At 46.9% G+C, this 18,292-nt stretch overlaps 1 protein-coding gene across 2 annotated transcripts in view; it reads right to left on the reverse strand.

The window, feature by feature from the left end:
- The window catches only part of LOC309555340 (neutrophilic granule protein-like), a 92,798-nt gene that overhangs the window by 15,461 nt on the left and 59,045 nt on the right, over positions 1-18,292 (reverse strand). The window contains exons 1-2 of one of the 2 annotated variants that reach the window (XM_082257298.1): positions 14,985-15,266; positions 11,526-11,627 (exon numbers count right to left, since the gene is read on the reverse strand). The exons of the other annotated variant lie outside the window; for it this stretch is intronic. Of the exons in view, the coding sequence (XP_082113424.1) occupies positions 11,526-11,627; positions 14,985-15,188 (306 nt within the window). The 5' untranslated portion in view covers positions 15,189-15,266. Of the gene's footprint in view, positions 1-11,525; positions 11,628-14,984; positions 15,267-18,292 lie in introns of those variants that run through there. 2 annotated transcript variants of the gene reach the window in all.

Genomic DNA, 18,292 nt, shown 5'->3' on the forward strand with positions numbered 1-18,292 from the left:
CCCTTTCAATGCGGAGTGCCCAGAGCGTGCCCCCTTTCAATGCGGAGTGACCACAACGTGCCCCCTTTCAATGACCACAATGCAGAGTGAACAGCGTGCCAAGCCCCAGTGCACTTAACTTACCTGTTGTAGCGGCGGGCGGCTTCGTCTCTTCGAGTCCTCCCGCGTCCCGCCTCCCTCCTCCTCCTCGGCCAATGACATTGGCCGAGGAGGAGGCGGATCTGTGAGACAGTAGCGAATTTTCATTCGCTATGTCACACAAATGGGTGGGCTCGAGGTGCACTGCTCTGCTGCGCCTCGGGTCCACCCACAGTGTCAGAACGGAGCCATCGGCTCCTTCTGACACAGCAGCACGGGGGGGGGGGGGGGGGCGGATCGCAACGATTGTGCGGGCCGGACAGAAGAATCGTGCGGGCCGCGGGCCGGAGGTTCCCCACCCCTGATGTAGATGATGGTAGGCTCAAGAGCTAGCAATCTATGAAGTTATGCAGATGATAGGAATAGTGCTTACATAGTAACAGTCCTTAGTATGCAGAGGTAGATAGTGTAAGTTAGTTAGGAAGAAATCCCCTGTGGGGTACTTATCACAAGTTGGGTTAGTAGTAGCAAGGTCCAGTAGCAAGAGAGTGATCCGGTAGCGAGATACGGGATCGTTAGCGAGGTTCCGGTTTTGTTCAGGCAAAGGAATAGCTAGAAGCTCCGGCAGCATAGGACAAGACTGGTCAAGCATGCGGTTTGAACGAGCAATGAGTGAGAGAAGACCGGCGATTGAAATAGCCGCTCATAGCGGCGCTCGGCGATGATGTCCTCGTTCTTAAAGGTGTATGCGTTCCACCTAGTTAGCAAGGTGGGACGCAATATTAAGGTAGAAATGGGAAATAAGGGTACCAAAGGTACCAGAATCTTACAACTGCCTGCCTACAACACCCCCCCCCCCCCAATAAAGCCTGCCTGACATCCCCGGGGGGGGGAGGGGGGGGGGTTTAACTTAGAACCCCCAAACGTTATAAATATTTTTTTTAGAAGAGATTCTGGAGAATACAATGGCGGTCGTTACAATGTTTTTCGTCATGCGGTATTTGCGCAGCGGTCTTTCAAATGCAATTTTTTGGGAAAAAATAAATTTCACTGCATTTAAAAAAATGAAACAGTAAAGTTAACCCAGTTTTTTTTTGTATATTGTGAAAGATGATGTCACGCCGAGTAAATAGATACCCAACATGTTACAGTTTAAAATCGCGCACACTTGTGGAATGGCGACAAACTATAGTACATAAAAATCTCTCAAAATTGTTAACGGTAACCAGTTTAGAGTTACAGAGGAGGTATTTTTTTAGAATTATTGCTCTCGCTCTGGCGATCACGGCGATACCTCACATGTGTGGTTGGAACACCGTTTTCATTTGCAGGCGCAACTTACGTATTCGTTTTCTTTTGTGCGTGAGCTCACGGCGACGGGGGCCCTTTAAAAAAATGTTTTTTTCTATTTTTTTTTACCGTATTTAATTTTTCATTTTTATTCCTGTTTAAAAAAAAATAATAATCTGATCACTTTTATTGCTGTGAGAAGGAATGTAAACATCCCTTGTGACAGTAATAGGCAGTGACAGGTACTCTTTATGGAGGGATCGGGGGGAATGTGGCAGTAATAGGAGTGACAGGTACTCTTTATGGAGGGATCGGGAGGAATGTGACAGTAATAGGCAGTGACAGGTACTCTTTATGGAGGGATCGGGGGGAATGTGACAGTAATAGGCAGTGACAGGTACTCTTTATGGAGGGATCGGGGGGGAATGTGACAGTAATAGGCAGTGACAGGTACTCTTTATGGAGGGATCGGGGGGAATGTGACAGTAATAGGCAGTGACAGGTACTCTTTATGGAGGGATCGGGGGGAATGTGACAGTAATAAGAGTGACAGGTACTCTTTATGGAGGGATCGGGGGGAATGTGACAGTAATAGGAGTGACAGGTACTCTTTATGGAGGGATCGGGGGGAATGTGACAGTAATAGGCAGTGACAGGTACTCTTTATGGAGGGATCGGGGGGGAATGTGACCGTAATAGGCAGTGACAGGTACTCTTTATGGAGGGATCGGGGGGGAATGTGACAGTAATAGGAGTGACAGGTACTCTTTATGGAGGGATCGGGGGGGAATGTGACCGTAATAGGCAGTGACAGGTACTCTTTATGGAGGGATCGGGGGGGAATGTGACAGTAATAGGAGTGACAGGTACTCTTTATGGAGGGATCGGGGGGGAATGTGACAGTAATAGGAGTGACAGGTACTCTTTATGGAGGGATCGGGGGGAATGTGACAGTAATAGGCAGTGACAGGTACTCTTTATGGAGGGATCGGGGGGGAATGTGACAGTAATAGGAGTGACAGGTACTCTTTATGGAGGGATCGGGGGGGAATGTGACAGTAATAGGAGTGACAGGTACTCTTTATGGAGGGATCGGGGGGAATGTGACAGTAATAGGCAGTGACAGGTACTCTTTATGGAGGGATCGGGGGGAATGTGACAGTAATAGCAGTGACAGGTACTCTTTATGGAGGGATCGGGGGGAATGTGACAGTAATAGCAGTGACAGGTACTCTTTATGGAGGGATCGGGGGGAATGTGACAGTAATAGGCAGTGACAGGTACTCTTTATGGAGGGATCGGGGGGGGGAATGTGACAGTAATATGCAGTGACAGGTACTCTTTATGGAGGGATCGGGGGGGAATGTGACAGTAATAGGAGTGACAGGTACTCTTTATGGAGGGATCGGGGGGGAATGTGACAGTAATATGCAGTGACAGGTACTCTTTATGGAGGGATCGGGGGGAATGTGACAGTAATAGGAGTGACAGGTACTCTTTATGGAGGGATCGGGGGGAATGTGACAGTAATAGGCAGTGACAGGTACTCTTTATGGAGGGATCGGGGGGAATGTGACAGTAATAGGCAGTGACAGGTACTCTTTATGGAGGGATCGGGGGGGGAATGTGACAGTAATATGCAGTGACAGGTACTCTTTATGGAGGGATCGGGGGGAATGTGACAGTAATAGGAGTGACAGGTACTCTTTATGGAGGGATCGGGGGGAATGTGACAGTAATAGGAGTGACAGGTACTCTTTATGGAGGGATCGGGAGGAATGTGACAGTAATAGGCAGTGACAGGTACTCTTTATGGAGGGATCGGGGGGATGTGACAGTAATAGGAGTGACAGGTACTCTTTATGGAGGGATCGGGGGGAATGTGACAGTAATAGGAGTGACAGGTACTCTTTATGGAGGGATCGGGGGGAATGTGACAGTAATAGGCAGTGACAGGTACTCTTTATGGAGGGATCGGGGGGGGAATGTGACAGCAATAGGCAGTGACAGGTACTCTTTATGGAGGGATCGGGGGTCTAAAAGACACCAAACCCCTCCACTGCACTTACATGTATTCAAAATGCTAAAATCTGCATTTTTGAATACTGACCCGTTTCCGGGTTACTCCATCGGCGACCCCGATCAAAGCCGAATCCGGCTTGGTTTGGGACTCCAACCAGCTAGCGGGCGTGTCGGCTCGTTGCTCAGGTCTCCCGGTGGGATGGGAGACCCGGGCAGAGCCCCAGTAGGTGGCAGGAGAAAGGGGGTGGGCATCCCCTTCCCCTCGCTGGAGTAACAGCCGAGTGGCTGCTGAGCCGCATCGGCTGTTATCTTCTGAAAGCCGGCCATCGCCTCTAAAGAACGGTACCAGTTGATGCCTGCAGCTGCAGATCATCCCGCTACAACCAATTCTCCGACCCGACATACAGGTATAGGGACAGAGACAGGGACAGGTATAGAGACAGGTACAGGAACAGGCACAGGTATAGACACAGGGACAGGCACAGGGACAGGTATGGGTACAGCTACAGGGACAGGTACAGGAACATGCACAGGGACAGAGACAGGGCAGGTATAGAGACAGGGACTGGGACAGGCACAGGGACAGGGACAAAGCCGACTGCCACGCTAAAGAACGGTACCGGGGTGATGCCTGCAGCTGCAGATCATCCCGCTACAACCAATTCTCCGAGCTGACATACAGGTTCAGGAACAGGTATAGACGCAGGGACAGGCACAGGCACAGGTACAGGGACAGGTATAGAGACAGGGACAGGTACAGGCACAGGGACAAAGCCGACCGCCGCGCTAGAACGGTACCGGGGTGATGCCTGCAGCTGCAGATCATCCCGCTACAACCACTTCTCCGAGCCGACATACAGGGACAGGGACAGAGACAGGTACGGGGACAGGGACACAGACAGGAACACAGACAGATACAGGGACAGGTACTGGCACAGGGACAGAGACAGTTACAGGGACAGGGCCAGGTACAGGCAAAGGGACTGGTACAGGCAGAGGGACAGGTACTGGCATAGGTACAGGGACAGGTACAGACACAGGGACAGAGACAGTTACAGGGACAGGCACAGGCAGAGGGACAGGTACTGGCATAGGGACAGGGACAGGCACAGGGATAGGTACAGAGACAGGGACACGGACAGGTACAGGCAAAGGGACAGGTACATCGGTTTGTGGGAAGTGGTTAATTATCCCACATACATAAAATCAGCATAACTTAAACCCTCCAGAGCATTCTATATTTACTGAATGCAGAGGCCTGTCGAATAAAAATATGGCTGTTGCAATTTTTTAATGTCGCAGACAGGCCAGTGCCCTACCAACCAATGAAGTGGTGCGGCCACTTGCATCCTAACAGCAGCCTGCACAGCAGGAAATTGTCTTTTAGCAGCAATAGTATTACCGATTGACCATTGGTGGGACACGATCATCCAGTGCCCAAGACAAGGATGCCTAATTGTGCCCCCCTCCTTCATTATGTGCAAGCATATAAAGAGAGAGCACAGCCCGCACCTCCTCCCTGCTCTCTCCTTCTCTCCTTGCTGCTTCCAGCACTGGGCTGACAGAAGCAGTGATACCGTTGTCACTACTACTGTCAGCCTTATAGTGGAAGGAACTTGCGTAACCCCCCCCCCCCATCCCTACAATACATGCTGCGCCCGCTGCAGCCGACACTTCTGCCCACCCCTTGTGCCGGCCCTGCAAATAACTCCTGGATGCCATAGCAGGTTTGCATGAGTTAATAGAGCAAATGGGGCATTTTAGTTTGCCTGTTTGGCACAATATGAACAGTCAAAGTTCACTGTGCACCGTGCATCGCAATGAACTCTAATCTCATCCCTACCCAGATAGAAAGGAGAACTTGCCACAAATATTGTAAGTCTTTTAACTTGGTGCACATTTTCACTGGCAGGTTGTACATTTGCAAAGCACAAAGTCTAGTTGACACTTTTCCAAATTCAGCCACAGTGCCCCCTGTGGTGGGATGACTATTGCACAACTTAACTGAACCAGAACTTGCAGCAGACTTGCAGAATCTTTGCAAAGAATGTTGACCTGGAGTCATGCAATGCAGACTTGCTGCAATTGTGCAACAAACTTGTGAAGCCTGGCAAGTCTGGCAATAGTTTAGCAAGTCATTTACAAACTTGCCGCTCAGTTGCTTGCTATCTGGGTAGTGACAATGCACTTGATCCACAGCTCTACTAGCAAACAGTATCCACAAACAGTTGCCACAACCGCTTATTGGTTTCACATGAGTGCACTTCGTCACTAGGGATGAGCTAAGGTTCAGGCCATGATGTCACCAGCATGTTTTCCCCTTTTGGTTCTGACTTTTAGGCAGGTTTCAGGCATGTCACCACCAGTGTGACACAGGTTCTCCTGAGATTAGAGAGCCATCTACTGGCCATAGTACTTGGCCACTAGATGGCTTTGATGATCGAAGTATTTCTAGGGAAAAAAAAACACAATGGCCACTAGATGGCGGTGGCGGTATAGGGACTAATATTAGAGAAACTAAGGGAGATATTTATTCTGACTGTGCAGATATTTGTCATATTCATAAGTGAAGGTCTTTTTATATAGACCCCCAAGATTCAATAGGCAGGGCTGACCCAAAACATTGTGCTGCTTAGGTCCAAGAATGAATGAAATGCTGCCCCCCCCCCCCCCCCCCAAAAAAAAAAAAAAAAAAAAAAATCACGCCCACCAAAGGGATATTTTATATCATGATAACTATAACTAAAAATGTAATTTATCAGAAAGTGAGATTTACATGCAACAGCACCTTGTCTATATGCAAAATTATATGACATACCACCATGTTACTGCTCCTCTACCTTGGTGCCCAATGGCATCTATGGGTGCAGTATGTGTCAGCACAGTTGCCCCCCCCCCACCCCTCAGGGCCTGTGTGCAGTGAACATGTTACATCATCCGTGAGGATGACTGTTTCTGGGATAGGGCTGTATAGGGGTGGGGCTAGGGTAGTATAGGGGCTGGCTAGGGCAGTATAGGGGCAAGCTAGGATAGTATAGGGGCAGGCTAGGCAGTATAGGGGGCAAGCTAGGATAGTATAGGGGCAGGCTAGGGCAGTATAGAGGTAGGCTAGGGCAGTATAGAGGCAGGCTAGGGCAGTGTAGGGGCAGGCTAAGGCAGTATAGAGGGGTGGCTAGGGCAGTATAGAGGCAGGCTAGGGCAGTATAGAGGCTGGCCAGGGCAGTATAGAGGCTGTCTAGGGCAGTATAGAGGCTGGCCAGGGCAGTATAGAGGCAGGCTAGAGCAGTATAGGGCAAGCTAGGGCAGTATAGAGGCTGGCTAGGGCAGTATAGAGGCAGGCTAGGGCAGTATAGAGGCTGGCTACAGCAGTATAGAGGCAGGCTAGGGCAGTATAGTGAGGCTGGCCAGGGCAGTATAGAGGCAGGCTAGAGCAGTTATAGGGCAAGCTAGGGCAGTATAGAGGCTGGCTAGGGCAGTATAGAGGCTGGCTAGGGCAGTATAGAGGCAGTATAGGGGCAGGCTAGGGTGGTATTAAGAGGCAGGCGTAGGGCAGTATAGAGGCAGGCTAGGGCAGTATAGAGGCTGGCTAGGGCAGTATAGAGGCAGGCTAGGGCAGTATAGAGGCAGGCTAGGCCAGAATAGAGGCAGTATAGGTCACTATAGAGGCAGTATAGGGGCAGTATAGAGGCAGGCTAGGGCAGTATAGAGGCAGGCTAGGGCAAAATAGAGGCAGTATAGGGGGCAGGCTAGGGCAGTATAGAGGCAGTATAGAGGCAGGCTAGGGCAGTATAGAGGCAGGCTAGGGCAGAATAAAGGCAGGCTAGGGCAGAATAGAGGCTGGCTAGGGCAGTATAAAGGCAGTATAGGGGCAGGCTAGGGCTTTATAGAGGCAGTATAGGGGCAGGCTAGGATAGTATAAGGGCAAGCTGGAGTGGGTATAGGGACTGCTGGCGGAGCCGGTGGGGAAGGGATCTTTCATTGCTCTCTGTCTCCTGTGGTTACCCCTGCCCCTGGCAGCACACACAGGTGTGCTCGGGTGTTTAACAGCCAGTGTTAGACTGTTTGCGAACACCCTTGCCCTTACCTATGAGTATGCGTGTTGAGGGCAGCAGGGCGGTGGCAGCGAAGCGGCCCTGGGGGGGGGGGGGGGGGGGGGCAGTTGTCACACACAAAACTGCTGGAAAAAAAATCTTTGGCTTCAATTTGCTGCCCCTCTCAAAGTTCTGCCTGGGTCCAATGGACCCTGTGAGACCCATGGTAGGTCATGCCCTGTCAATAGGAATACAGATGCCTGCTGTATTTAGAAAAAAATGTGCTTATCCCAGAGTTCAGCTTTAAGGTTCGGTGAAGCCAAGCGCAGCTGACTGTCCTCCATTACTGGCCATGTTAGACTATCAGAGGCTCAGAGGTGGGACAGTCAACAGTAGGGTAGGACTATGAATTTCAGACTTTATCTCCTATGAGGGGAGGCCAAAAAGGTCTTACCCTCACCATGATCTGTGCTAGGGATCTGAAATGTTGCAGGTTCATAGGTGGATATCTTAGTAATATGCATGCCAATGTTTTTGTAGGTCCTGGTGAATTATAGTTAGAGCCAAGCAGGGGCAGACTGGCAACTTTCAGCCTAGGGGGCAAGTACAAACCAGAGGCCCATTGTGCAGCGACTCGGCCCCCCTGCCCCCGGCATGTTTGCAGCAGAAGCAGTGCAACCTTTTTATGGGGCATCAGAGTGGCCCAGGTGGCAATTGCCCCCCTGCCCCCTGGCCCAGTCCTCCCCTGGAGACAAGAGAAATGGAGTAGGTGTCAACCCAGGTCCTGATACCTTTCCAAAAGAGTGGAACGTGCACAAAGCATTTTGGACCTTTACCACAAAGATGAGGAGGACACAGATTAGTGACCATGGATAAAAGCTGAGTATATCTACAGTGAATCCAGAAAGTATTCACAGCGCTTCACTTTTTCCACATTTTGTTATGTTACTGCCTTATTCCAAAATGGATTACATTCATTATTTTCCTCAAAATTCTACAAACAATCCCCCATAATGACAACGTGAGAGAAGTTTGTTTGAAATCTTTGCCAATTTTTAAAAATAAAAAACTAAAAAAAATCCCATGTACATAGAGTAAACATCACAGCGTTTGCCATGACACTCAGAATTGAGCTCAGGTGCATCCTGATTCCACCGATCATCCTTGAGATGTTTCTACAACTTGATTGGAGTCCACCTGTTGTAATCTTGGTTGATTGGACATGATATGGAAAGGCACACACCTGTCTATATAAGGTTCTACAGTTAACAGTGCATGTCAGAGCACAAACCACGCCATGAAGTCCAAGGAATTGTCTGTAGACCTCCGAGACAGGATTGTATGGAGGCACAGATCGGGGGAAGGGTGCAGAAATATTTCTGCAGCATTTAAAGTCCTAATGAGCAGAGTGGCCTCCATCATCCGTAAATGGGAGAAGTTTGGAACCACCAGGACTCCTCCTAGAGCGGGCCGCCCGGCCAAACTAAGTGTTTGGGATAGAAGGGCCTTAGTCAGGGAGGTGACCAAGAACCCGATGGTCACTCTGACAGAGCTCCAGCGTTTCTCTGTGGAGAGAGGAGAACCTCCCAGAAGAACAACCATCTCTGCAGCACTCCACCAATCAGTATATTAAAAAAAGAATAGCGCACACATGCAAAATAAATGACTATCAAATATGGAGACAATCCATAAATAAAAATGGGGATTTAGTCCCACCATATGGCCATATCGTGCTCAAGCCCACCACTACGTCAAAGTACCCCATTGTCAGTGGGTCCTACACTATCCATAAAAAAGGATGAATCCAGCCTTTCTAACCCTTGGAGATAACACTCCTTGCTGGGAAGGTGTGCTAATGCACTACAAGGGACTCCTCCTATATCTACTTGATAGTGGACACCAATTAGGCCTGTATGGGAGTGGCCAGACGGAAGCCACTCCTCAGTAGAAGTCACATGACAGCCCACCTGGAGTTTACCAAAAGGCACCTGAAGGACTTTCAGACCATGAGAAAAAAAATTCTTTGCTCTGATGAAACAAAGATTGAACTCTTTGGCCTGAATGGCAAGCGTCATGTCTGGAGGAAACCAGGCACCGCTCATCACCTGTCCAATACCATCCCTACAGTGAAGCATGGTGGTGGCAGCATCATGGTGTGGGGATGTTTTTTAGTGCCAGGAACTGGGAGACTAGTCAGGATTGAGGGAAAGATGAATGCAGCAATGTACAGAGACATCCTTGATGAAAACCTCCTCCAGAGCTCTCTGGACTTCAGACTGGGGTGAAGGTTCATCTTCCAACAGGACAACGACCCTAAGCACACAGCCAAGATAACAAAGGAGTGGCTACGGGACAACTCTGTGAATGTCCTTCAGTGGCCCAGCCAGAGTCCAGACTTGAATCCGATTGAACATCTCTGGAGTGATCTGAAAATGGCTGTGCACCGACCCTCCCCCATCCAACCTGATGGAGCTTGAAAGGTCCTGCAAAGAAGAATGGGAGAAACTGCCCAAAAATAGGAGTGCCAAGCTTGTAGCATCATACTCAGAAATACTGGAGGCTGTAATTGGTGCCAAAGGTGCTTCAACAAAGTATTGAGCAAAGGGTGTGAATACTTATGTACATGGGATTTTTCCATTTTTTATTTTTAATAAATTTGCAAAAATGTTAAACAAACTTCTTTCACGTTGTCATTATGGGGGATTGTTTGTAGAATTTTGAGGAAAATAATGAATTTAATCCATTTTGGAATAAAGCTGCAGAGGTGCAACATTCGTCCAGTAAGGTCATGTTGTTGTCAGCTGGTTTTCCGCCAAATCTGCAAACTTCTACGCAGATGGTATTAACCACTTGCTGACCAGTCACTGGGACTGTACTGCGGCAAAGTGGCTCGATTCCGTCCAGCGACGTAGACCTACGTCGCTGGACTCCTCCCCTTCTGGGCGGCGCTCGCGCGCCGCCGGAGGCTCACTCCCGCTGTATTCAGTCACAGCGGGAGTTGGGCCAGGGGAGGAGCAGCAGCGATCGCCGCCGCTCTTCCCCGATCGACAGGGAATCGAGTCTATAGATCCGCCTGCTTGTGTAAACAAAGTGGGCGGATCTCCTAAGTGACAGACAGTGACAGATTGCAGGGTTCAGCATAGCTCAACCTGCGATCTGTCCCTGTGTCACACAGTCACCTCCCCCCACACACGTCAGTAAGCACCAGGCATACATTAACCCCTCCCTCTCCAATAAAAGTTAACCCCTTCCCTGCCAGTGTCATTTTTACAATAACAGTGCATATATATAGCACTGATTACTGCAGTAATGTCACTGGTACCCCCAAAAGTGTCAAAAATGTCAGTCAAGGGTCCGATCTGTCCGCCTCAATGTCACAGTCCCGCAAAAAAAATCGCAGATCACCGCCATTACTCTTTAAAAAAAAAAACACCAAAAATGACAGAAATCTTTCCCGTAGTTAGTAGCTGCGATAACTTTTGAGCAAACCAATCAAAATACGCTTATTGCAATTTTTTTTTTTACCAAACATATGTAGCAGAAAACAAATTGGCCAAAAATGTAAAAAAATGTGATTTTTACATTTTTTTGGGGGGGAATTTCATATAAAAAAATGTGAAAAATATTGTTATTTATTCAAAATTTACGCTCTTTTTTTGTTTTTAGCACAAAAAGTAAAAATCGCACAGGTGATCAAATACCACCAAAAGAAATTTCTGTTTGTGGGAAAAAAAGGACGCCAAATTCGTTTAGGTACAGCGTCGCACGACCGCGCAATTGTCCGTTAAATTCACGCAGTGCCGAATCGCAAAATAGGCCCTGGTCAGGAAGGGGGTAAAATCTTCCGGGGCTTAAGTGGTTAAAGGTCTGTTCCACAGATGTGAGAAGTGTGTAACCATAGGAGGTGGATATGAAGAGAAGGAAGAGTCAGTAGACTAAATTTCAGATCCCTCTCACATCTGGATCTTGGTGAGGGTAAGAACTTATTGGCCTCCCCTCCTAATAAACTCTATAAAGATTCATATATTCCTATGAGAAGATAAATTCAGACATTTACATTTTCCAGCATTGTTCAGTTTCTCATCAGTCTGATATCTTACTCACCCCGTCCTCCTTGAAGGGACATTCCTTCGGGATTTCTGCTGCCTTCCAGCAAACCGTCTCTTTAATAACAAAGGTTAGGGAATTATTTTCATGGGAATCTGCCTAAAGAAAATTAAAAAAATACATTTTACATTATCATTTCATTGTACCCAGACACACCGTCTATCAAAATTCACAGCGACAATATCTAAGCTTTGGCACAGCCGTCACTAATATTCCCACTCGTTTATTTCCTTGGATCGTCTACTCCATCTAGTGGCCATAATGAGGTATTTCCCTGAATGAGGTATTTCAGAAATAAAATACTGCGTTATGGCCACTAGATGGAACTGATGATCTTATGAAATAAACATATTAGAGAAATTACAGGAATTTTTAATGATGGCTGTGTAGTTATTCGCACTGCATATTATTTTATAATGTTGTAAGCAGAGTGAAACTAATGGTTTTCTTTTCCCTAGAATTTTGGTAAGATTCTGGAAATTATAACAAAATTCTGCCATATTTGTGTAATGCATTAAAGAAACCCTGGGGTCAATTTACCAAGACATAAATATTGTATGAATTTTTTAGTTAAAATAACTCATGTGGTATTTATCTCAAAAGTAGGCAATTCACTAAAAAACATCATTATCGTTATTTACCAAATGTGTTAAAAATGTATGTTTTGTGATATTTATCACTTAAATTTTGCGTTATTTTTGGGGTTGTTTTTTCACAATTTTTTTTTACATGCTAACACTGCACCAGAGGAAGAATTAAATGCACGCAGCAATACTATGAAACTATGAAAAAGTTCTAGGCATGCTTTCAATTACAGCAGGCATGTCCAACCTGCGGCCCGAGGGCCGCATGCGGCCCAGAACCAAAGGCAATGCGGCCCACTGCCCCCTGACAATTATTATTTTTTTGCTGGGGAGGAAGGAAGTCGAGTTGGGGGAACGGCCACAGCGGCTTCCAACTAACTGTAGGCAGAGGCTGCCTCTGAGCCTCTGTCAATGATAGACAGCACATTGGTGATGTCTATCATAGGAGTTGGTCCAGGAGGCAGGACTTCGTATGACAGCGGTCGCTGGATAAGCGGGAGATCCCTGCTCTGTGTAATCCAGCGGCTCTCCTCTCTCTTAATTGCAGACTGCATTGGATGGGCACGCACTGGTGAGGCTACATTGGATGGGCACTGATCAGGCTGCATTGGATGGGCATGCACTGGTGAGGCTACATTGGATGGGCACTGATCAGGCTGCATTGGATGGGCATGCACTTGTGAGGATGCATTAGATGGGCACTGATCAGGCTGCATTGGATGGGCATGCACTAGTGAGGCTGCATTGGATAGGCATGCGCTGGTGAGGCTGCATTGGATGGGCACTGGTGAGGCTGCATTGGATGGGCACTGATCAGGCTGCATTGGATGAGCATGCACTGGTGGGGCTGCATTGGATGGGTACTGATCAGGCTGCATTGGATGGGCATGCACTGGTGGGGCTGCATTGGATGAGTACTGATCAGGCTGCATTGGATGGGGACGCACTGGTGAGGCGGCGTGGGAAGGGCACTGCAGCGTTTTATTACTTATATACCTTAACTGTAGTATATATTTTATATGCGGCCCGCAAAATTTCTCTACACTCAATGTGGCCCAGAGAAGCCAAAAGGTTGGACACCCATGGTTTACAGAACGATATCCCTTTGGTGAAATGTTACATTTTATTTTCATTCCTGAGCTCAGAGCAGAACATATGTAGGTACAATTAATATGTCCTAAACCTGCGCCTGCACCCCTTGTCCCGGCCCTGATGAGCATGCATGTCCAGCACTAGCTTTGGCATCAAGGGCCCTCTAAAGTACAATACAACTTAGGAGGGTTGATGAGTTATTATGAGCTCCTGTGACCTGACCTGCGTTCTTCTATCCTATGTTTGACACGCCTGCCTCCTGCCTCCTGCCAGACCCTGTACAATTCTCCTTCTTGTACTTTGGCTTTAAACCTGCATTTCATTTAGTACCTCTGTTCTATGGCTGTTGCTGACCCTGCTTGCCCTGACAACAATTCTTCTTGAACTTTCATTTTGAACCTGCATTTAAATTAGTACCGCTGCTGCATGGCTGTTGCTCACCCTGCTTGCCCTGACAACAATTCCTCTTCCTGTACTTTGACTTTAAACCTGCATTTAACTTGGTACTTCTGCTTTCTGGCTGTTGCTGACCATGCTTGCCCTGACAACAATTCTTCTTGTACTTTCATTTTAAACCTGCATTTAACTTGGTACCTCTGCTGCATGGCTGTTGCTGACCCTGCTTGCCCTGACAACAATTCCTCTTCTTGTACTTTGACTTTAAACCTGCATTTAAATTGTTACCTCTGCTGCATGGCTGTTGCTAACCCTGCTTGCCCTGACTACAAGTCTTCTTGTACTCTGACTTTAAACCTGCATTTGACTTGATACCTCTGCTTTCTGGCTGTTGCTGACCCTGCTAGCCCTGACAACAATTCCTCTTCTTGTACTTTCATTTTAAACATGCATTTACATTGGTGTCTCTGCTGTCTGGCTGTTGCTCACCCTGCTTGCCCTGACTACAATTCATCTTCTTGTTCTTTGACTTTAAAACTGCATTTAACTTGGTACCTCTGCTGCATGGTTGTTGCCAGCCCTATCTTGCCCTGACAGCAATTCTTCTTCTTGTACTTTAATTTTAAACCTGCATTTAAATTGGTACCTCTGCTGCATGGCTGTTGCTAACCCTGCTTGCCCTGACTACAATTCTCCTTCTTGTACTTTGACTTTAAACCTGCATTTAACTTGGTACCTCTGCTCTCCGGCTGTTGCTGACCCTGTTTGCCCTGACAACAATTCTTCTTGTACTTTCATTTTAAACCTGCATTTAAATTGGTACCTCTGCTGCATGACTGTTTCTGACCCTGCTTGCCCTGACTACAATTCTCCTTCTTGTACTTGGACTTTAAACCTGCATTTAACTTGGTACCTCTGCTTCATGGCTGTTGCTGACCCTGCTGCCCTGACCACAATTCCTCTTCTTGTACTTTGACTTTAAACCTGCATTTAAATTGGTACCACTGCTGCATGGCAGTTGCTGACCCTACTTGCCCTGACTACAATTATTCTCCTCGCACCTCCAAGTTCCTGTGCCCAACCTGCATACCAGTTTCCTGCTCAGACCTGGTCCAAGCATCTTCAGCAACAAAGCAGCTTCCAGACTATCATCTTCTACTATATCTGGACCCACTTCAGGCACCCATTCCACTCTTCATCCTGCTACACCCTGTTTACAACTCAAGAGGGTATATGTACATCCAAAAATGTTTGGTCATATAGTGTACCTAGGATCACCAGGACAGAAAGCCACAGACGTCAATGATTTTGGACTTTTCCACTCTACTAGAAGATGTGTTCTTGACCACTGGACACAAAGACAAAGATCAGCCTTACTACATACCTGACTGTGTGAGTCCACCTTGAGAAGCTTGTAGAGAAAACTTGAATTATTCAGCCCTTCATTGAAGAGTTTTATAGAATCTTCCAGTAATTGGTGGTTGGGTGGTCTCCTCAATGGGTGGTAGATGGATGCAGAATACAAGACTGCAATTGCCTGGAACAAGACACAGATCTGGAAGTAATTCCCCATCTTCTGATACTTCATTCACAGTCACTCGCTCTCCCTCAATGAACGCAGTATTATCAGTCCCGGAGCTTTTATATTACACAATGCCTAGGTGCAGATGTCATGGTCGGAGCCGGGGCTCTGGGCTCACTTCAAGAAACTGCAGGAAACTTCTCAGCAGGAAACAAGACCGGAAATATTGACTTTGCAGTAAGAAGGTGTCATTCATGAGTCGGCTCGCACGCACGGTGATTAATGGCACACATGCAAAATTGTGTAAACAATAATAAACCCGAAGTACTGATATTATCAATGTGAAGGCTGGCAGGTTTTCATAGCAACATATGTAAAGAGAATGACTGAAGAAATCCTGTAGACCACATTTTTTATAGTCTTGGATTGTGTACAGACCTATCAATGAAGCAGAGCAGGGATCATTGTGTACAGATCTATCAATGAAGGAGAGCAGGGATCATTGTGTACAGATCTATCAATGAAGGAGTGCAGGGATCATTGTGTACAGATCTATCAATGAAGGAGTGCAGGGATCATTGTGTACAGATCTATCAATGAAGGAGTGCAGGGATCATTGTGTACAGATCTATCAATGAAGGAGAGCAGGGATCATTGTGTACAGATCTATCAATGAAGGAGTGCAGGGATCATTGTGTACAGATCTATCAATGAAGGAGAGCAGGGATCAGTGTGTACAGATCTATCAACGAAGGAGAGCAGGGATCATTGTGTACAGATCTATCAATGAAGGGAGAGCAGGGATCATTGTGTACATATTTATCAATGTAGGAGAGCAGGGATCATTGTGTACAGATCTATCAATGAAGGAGAGCAGGGATCATTGTGTACAGATCTATCAATGAAGGAGAGCAGGGATCATTGTGTACAGATCTATCAATGAAGGAGTGCAGGGATCATTGTGTACAGATCTATCAATGAAGGAGTGCAGGGATCATTGTGTACAGATCTATCAATGAAGGAGAGCAGGGATCATTGTGTACAGATCTATCAATGAAGGAGTGCAGGGATCATTGTGTACAGATCTATCAATGAAGGAGTGCAGGGATCATTGTGTACAGATCTATCAATGAAGGAGTGCAGGGATCATTGTGTACAGATCTATCAATGAAGGAGAGCAGGGATCATTGTGTACAGATCTATCAATGAAGGAGTGCAGGGATCATTGTGTACAGATCTATCAATGAAGGAGAGCAGGGATCAGTGTGTACAGATCTATCAACGAAGGAGAGCAGGGATCATTGTGTACAGATCTATCAATGAAGGGAGAGCAGGGATCATTGTGTACATATTTATCAATGTAGGAGAGCAGGGATCATTGTGTACAGATCTATCAATGAAGGAGAGCAGGGATCATTGTGTACAGATATATCAATGAAGGAGAGTAGGGATCATTGTGTACAGATCTATCAATGAAGGAGAGCAGGGATCTGTAACGGATCAACCGGCACCCCGAATGGGTACCTCCATTGACAGATGCTCCTAGTGCTTCCCGAGGGCTCCAAGCAATCCACCAGACACCATAACCACCTCAGACCCCACGAACCGCTGCAGCTTGGTTGGGGTCTTGCCATCTCCTACCCACCCTGGACCTACGACAAGGCTCCAGGTTCCAGTGGGCGAACCTCTCTTTCCCCAGAGAATGCAGCAGGCACAGGAACAAGCTCTTACAAGAGCTTAGTGATTATCCAAGGGAGTATGAAGAGCATAGAAATCCACAGGTTCCCCCAATGAGAGACAGGACTCTAAATTGAGGGTGAAGTATATCTCAAACTTTAATGGTACAGCTGCTCTTTTATACAGTTTTCCCCCACAAGGTTACCGCTCAGGTGGACCTTGTTGGGAACAGGACATGAGATTCACAATCCAATAGAAACAGAGTTTTACACTCAGTCATTCCCATACAGTGTATACAATCCCTCCTTCCTGGCTGATTACATTATCATATGCAGAAGAAAGTGTATACAGTAACAGAATTAACCTAAACTAATTATCTAGCCATCTGGGCAGAACAATGTGAGGTCATTAACATTTAACAATGGGACAGGCACAATCCACATTCCATTTCAATACACAAACAATAGGGAAGGCTGCCTGGCATGCAGGGACATGGAAAACACACATTATTTAGGAGTCAGACTTCATGGTAATGGTCTATAACAGTCTAAGTCTTCCAGTGTGAAGTGGGAATAAATCTTCATATTTCTATATGAAGATATTGCTGACAAATATTACTGTCCCGTCTGAAGCAATTCAAACCATTAATTATCTGTCTTTCACCCCCAGTGACGGTGAACACTGTCACAGGATCATTGTGTACAGATCTATCAATGAAGGAGAGCAGAGATCATTGTGTACAGATCTATCAATGAAGGAGAGCAGGGATTATTGTGTACAGATCTATCAATAAAGAATATTGGCTGGGTACATATGCAGGTTGGGCTTCCTGTAATAGCATTGCACAGTGATTGTGTTGTGTTGTTCCTCTCTCTCTCAGGTCTATCATTCTGGGCACATATTATATTATGCTTACCACGTTTTACATTATAAAGTTATGTTCTTAGGATAGTGCACTAAGTCGGTGCGCCATTTTGATTTGTGGTTTCAGTGATTCCAGACCTCCCCAGTTTTAAGAGGGCAGCAAGACAAGGCTTACCTATGAAATACATGATAAAAATATAGTTTACTAGATATCTCTGGGCCCACTCTCAAGTGCAGAAGATTTTGTGTTTGTTTCTACTTATTAGTGTTGGGCGCATGGTTTGGGCTGAGCATAAGTTGGGCCCGAACATTGCCTGTTCGCCCGTTCGCTAAGCCCCCTAAATTTGCGGGGCAGTCAGCGGGATGTTCGCTCGCCAAGCCCCCGCAATGCACTGCGCGCTGCACAATGCATTCTAGGGCCCTAATCAGAGATAGCATTGCACCTGACCGCTAGTCAGGCTAGTCAGGTGCAATGCTTTTCCAATTAGGGAACAGAGCACTGTCAGAGCCCTGGTTGGACAAAGTGATGATGACTTTGTCCAATCAAGGCTCAGTGCTCATAGTTGCACCCCTCCAAGTGTTTGCAGTGTGTTGGAGTGGCGATAGATAGAGCAGGGCTCAGTTTTTTG

This window comes from Pelophylax lessonae, assembly GCF_965119305.1.
Source record: "Pelophylax lessonae genome assembly, chromosome: 5".
Lineage (NCBI taxonomy): Eukaryota > Metazoa > Chordata > Amphibia > Anura > Ranidae > Pelophylax > Pelophylax lessonae.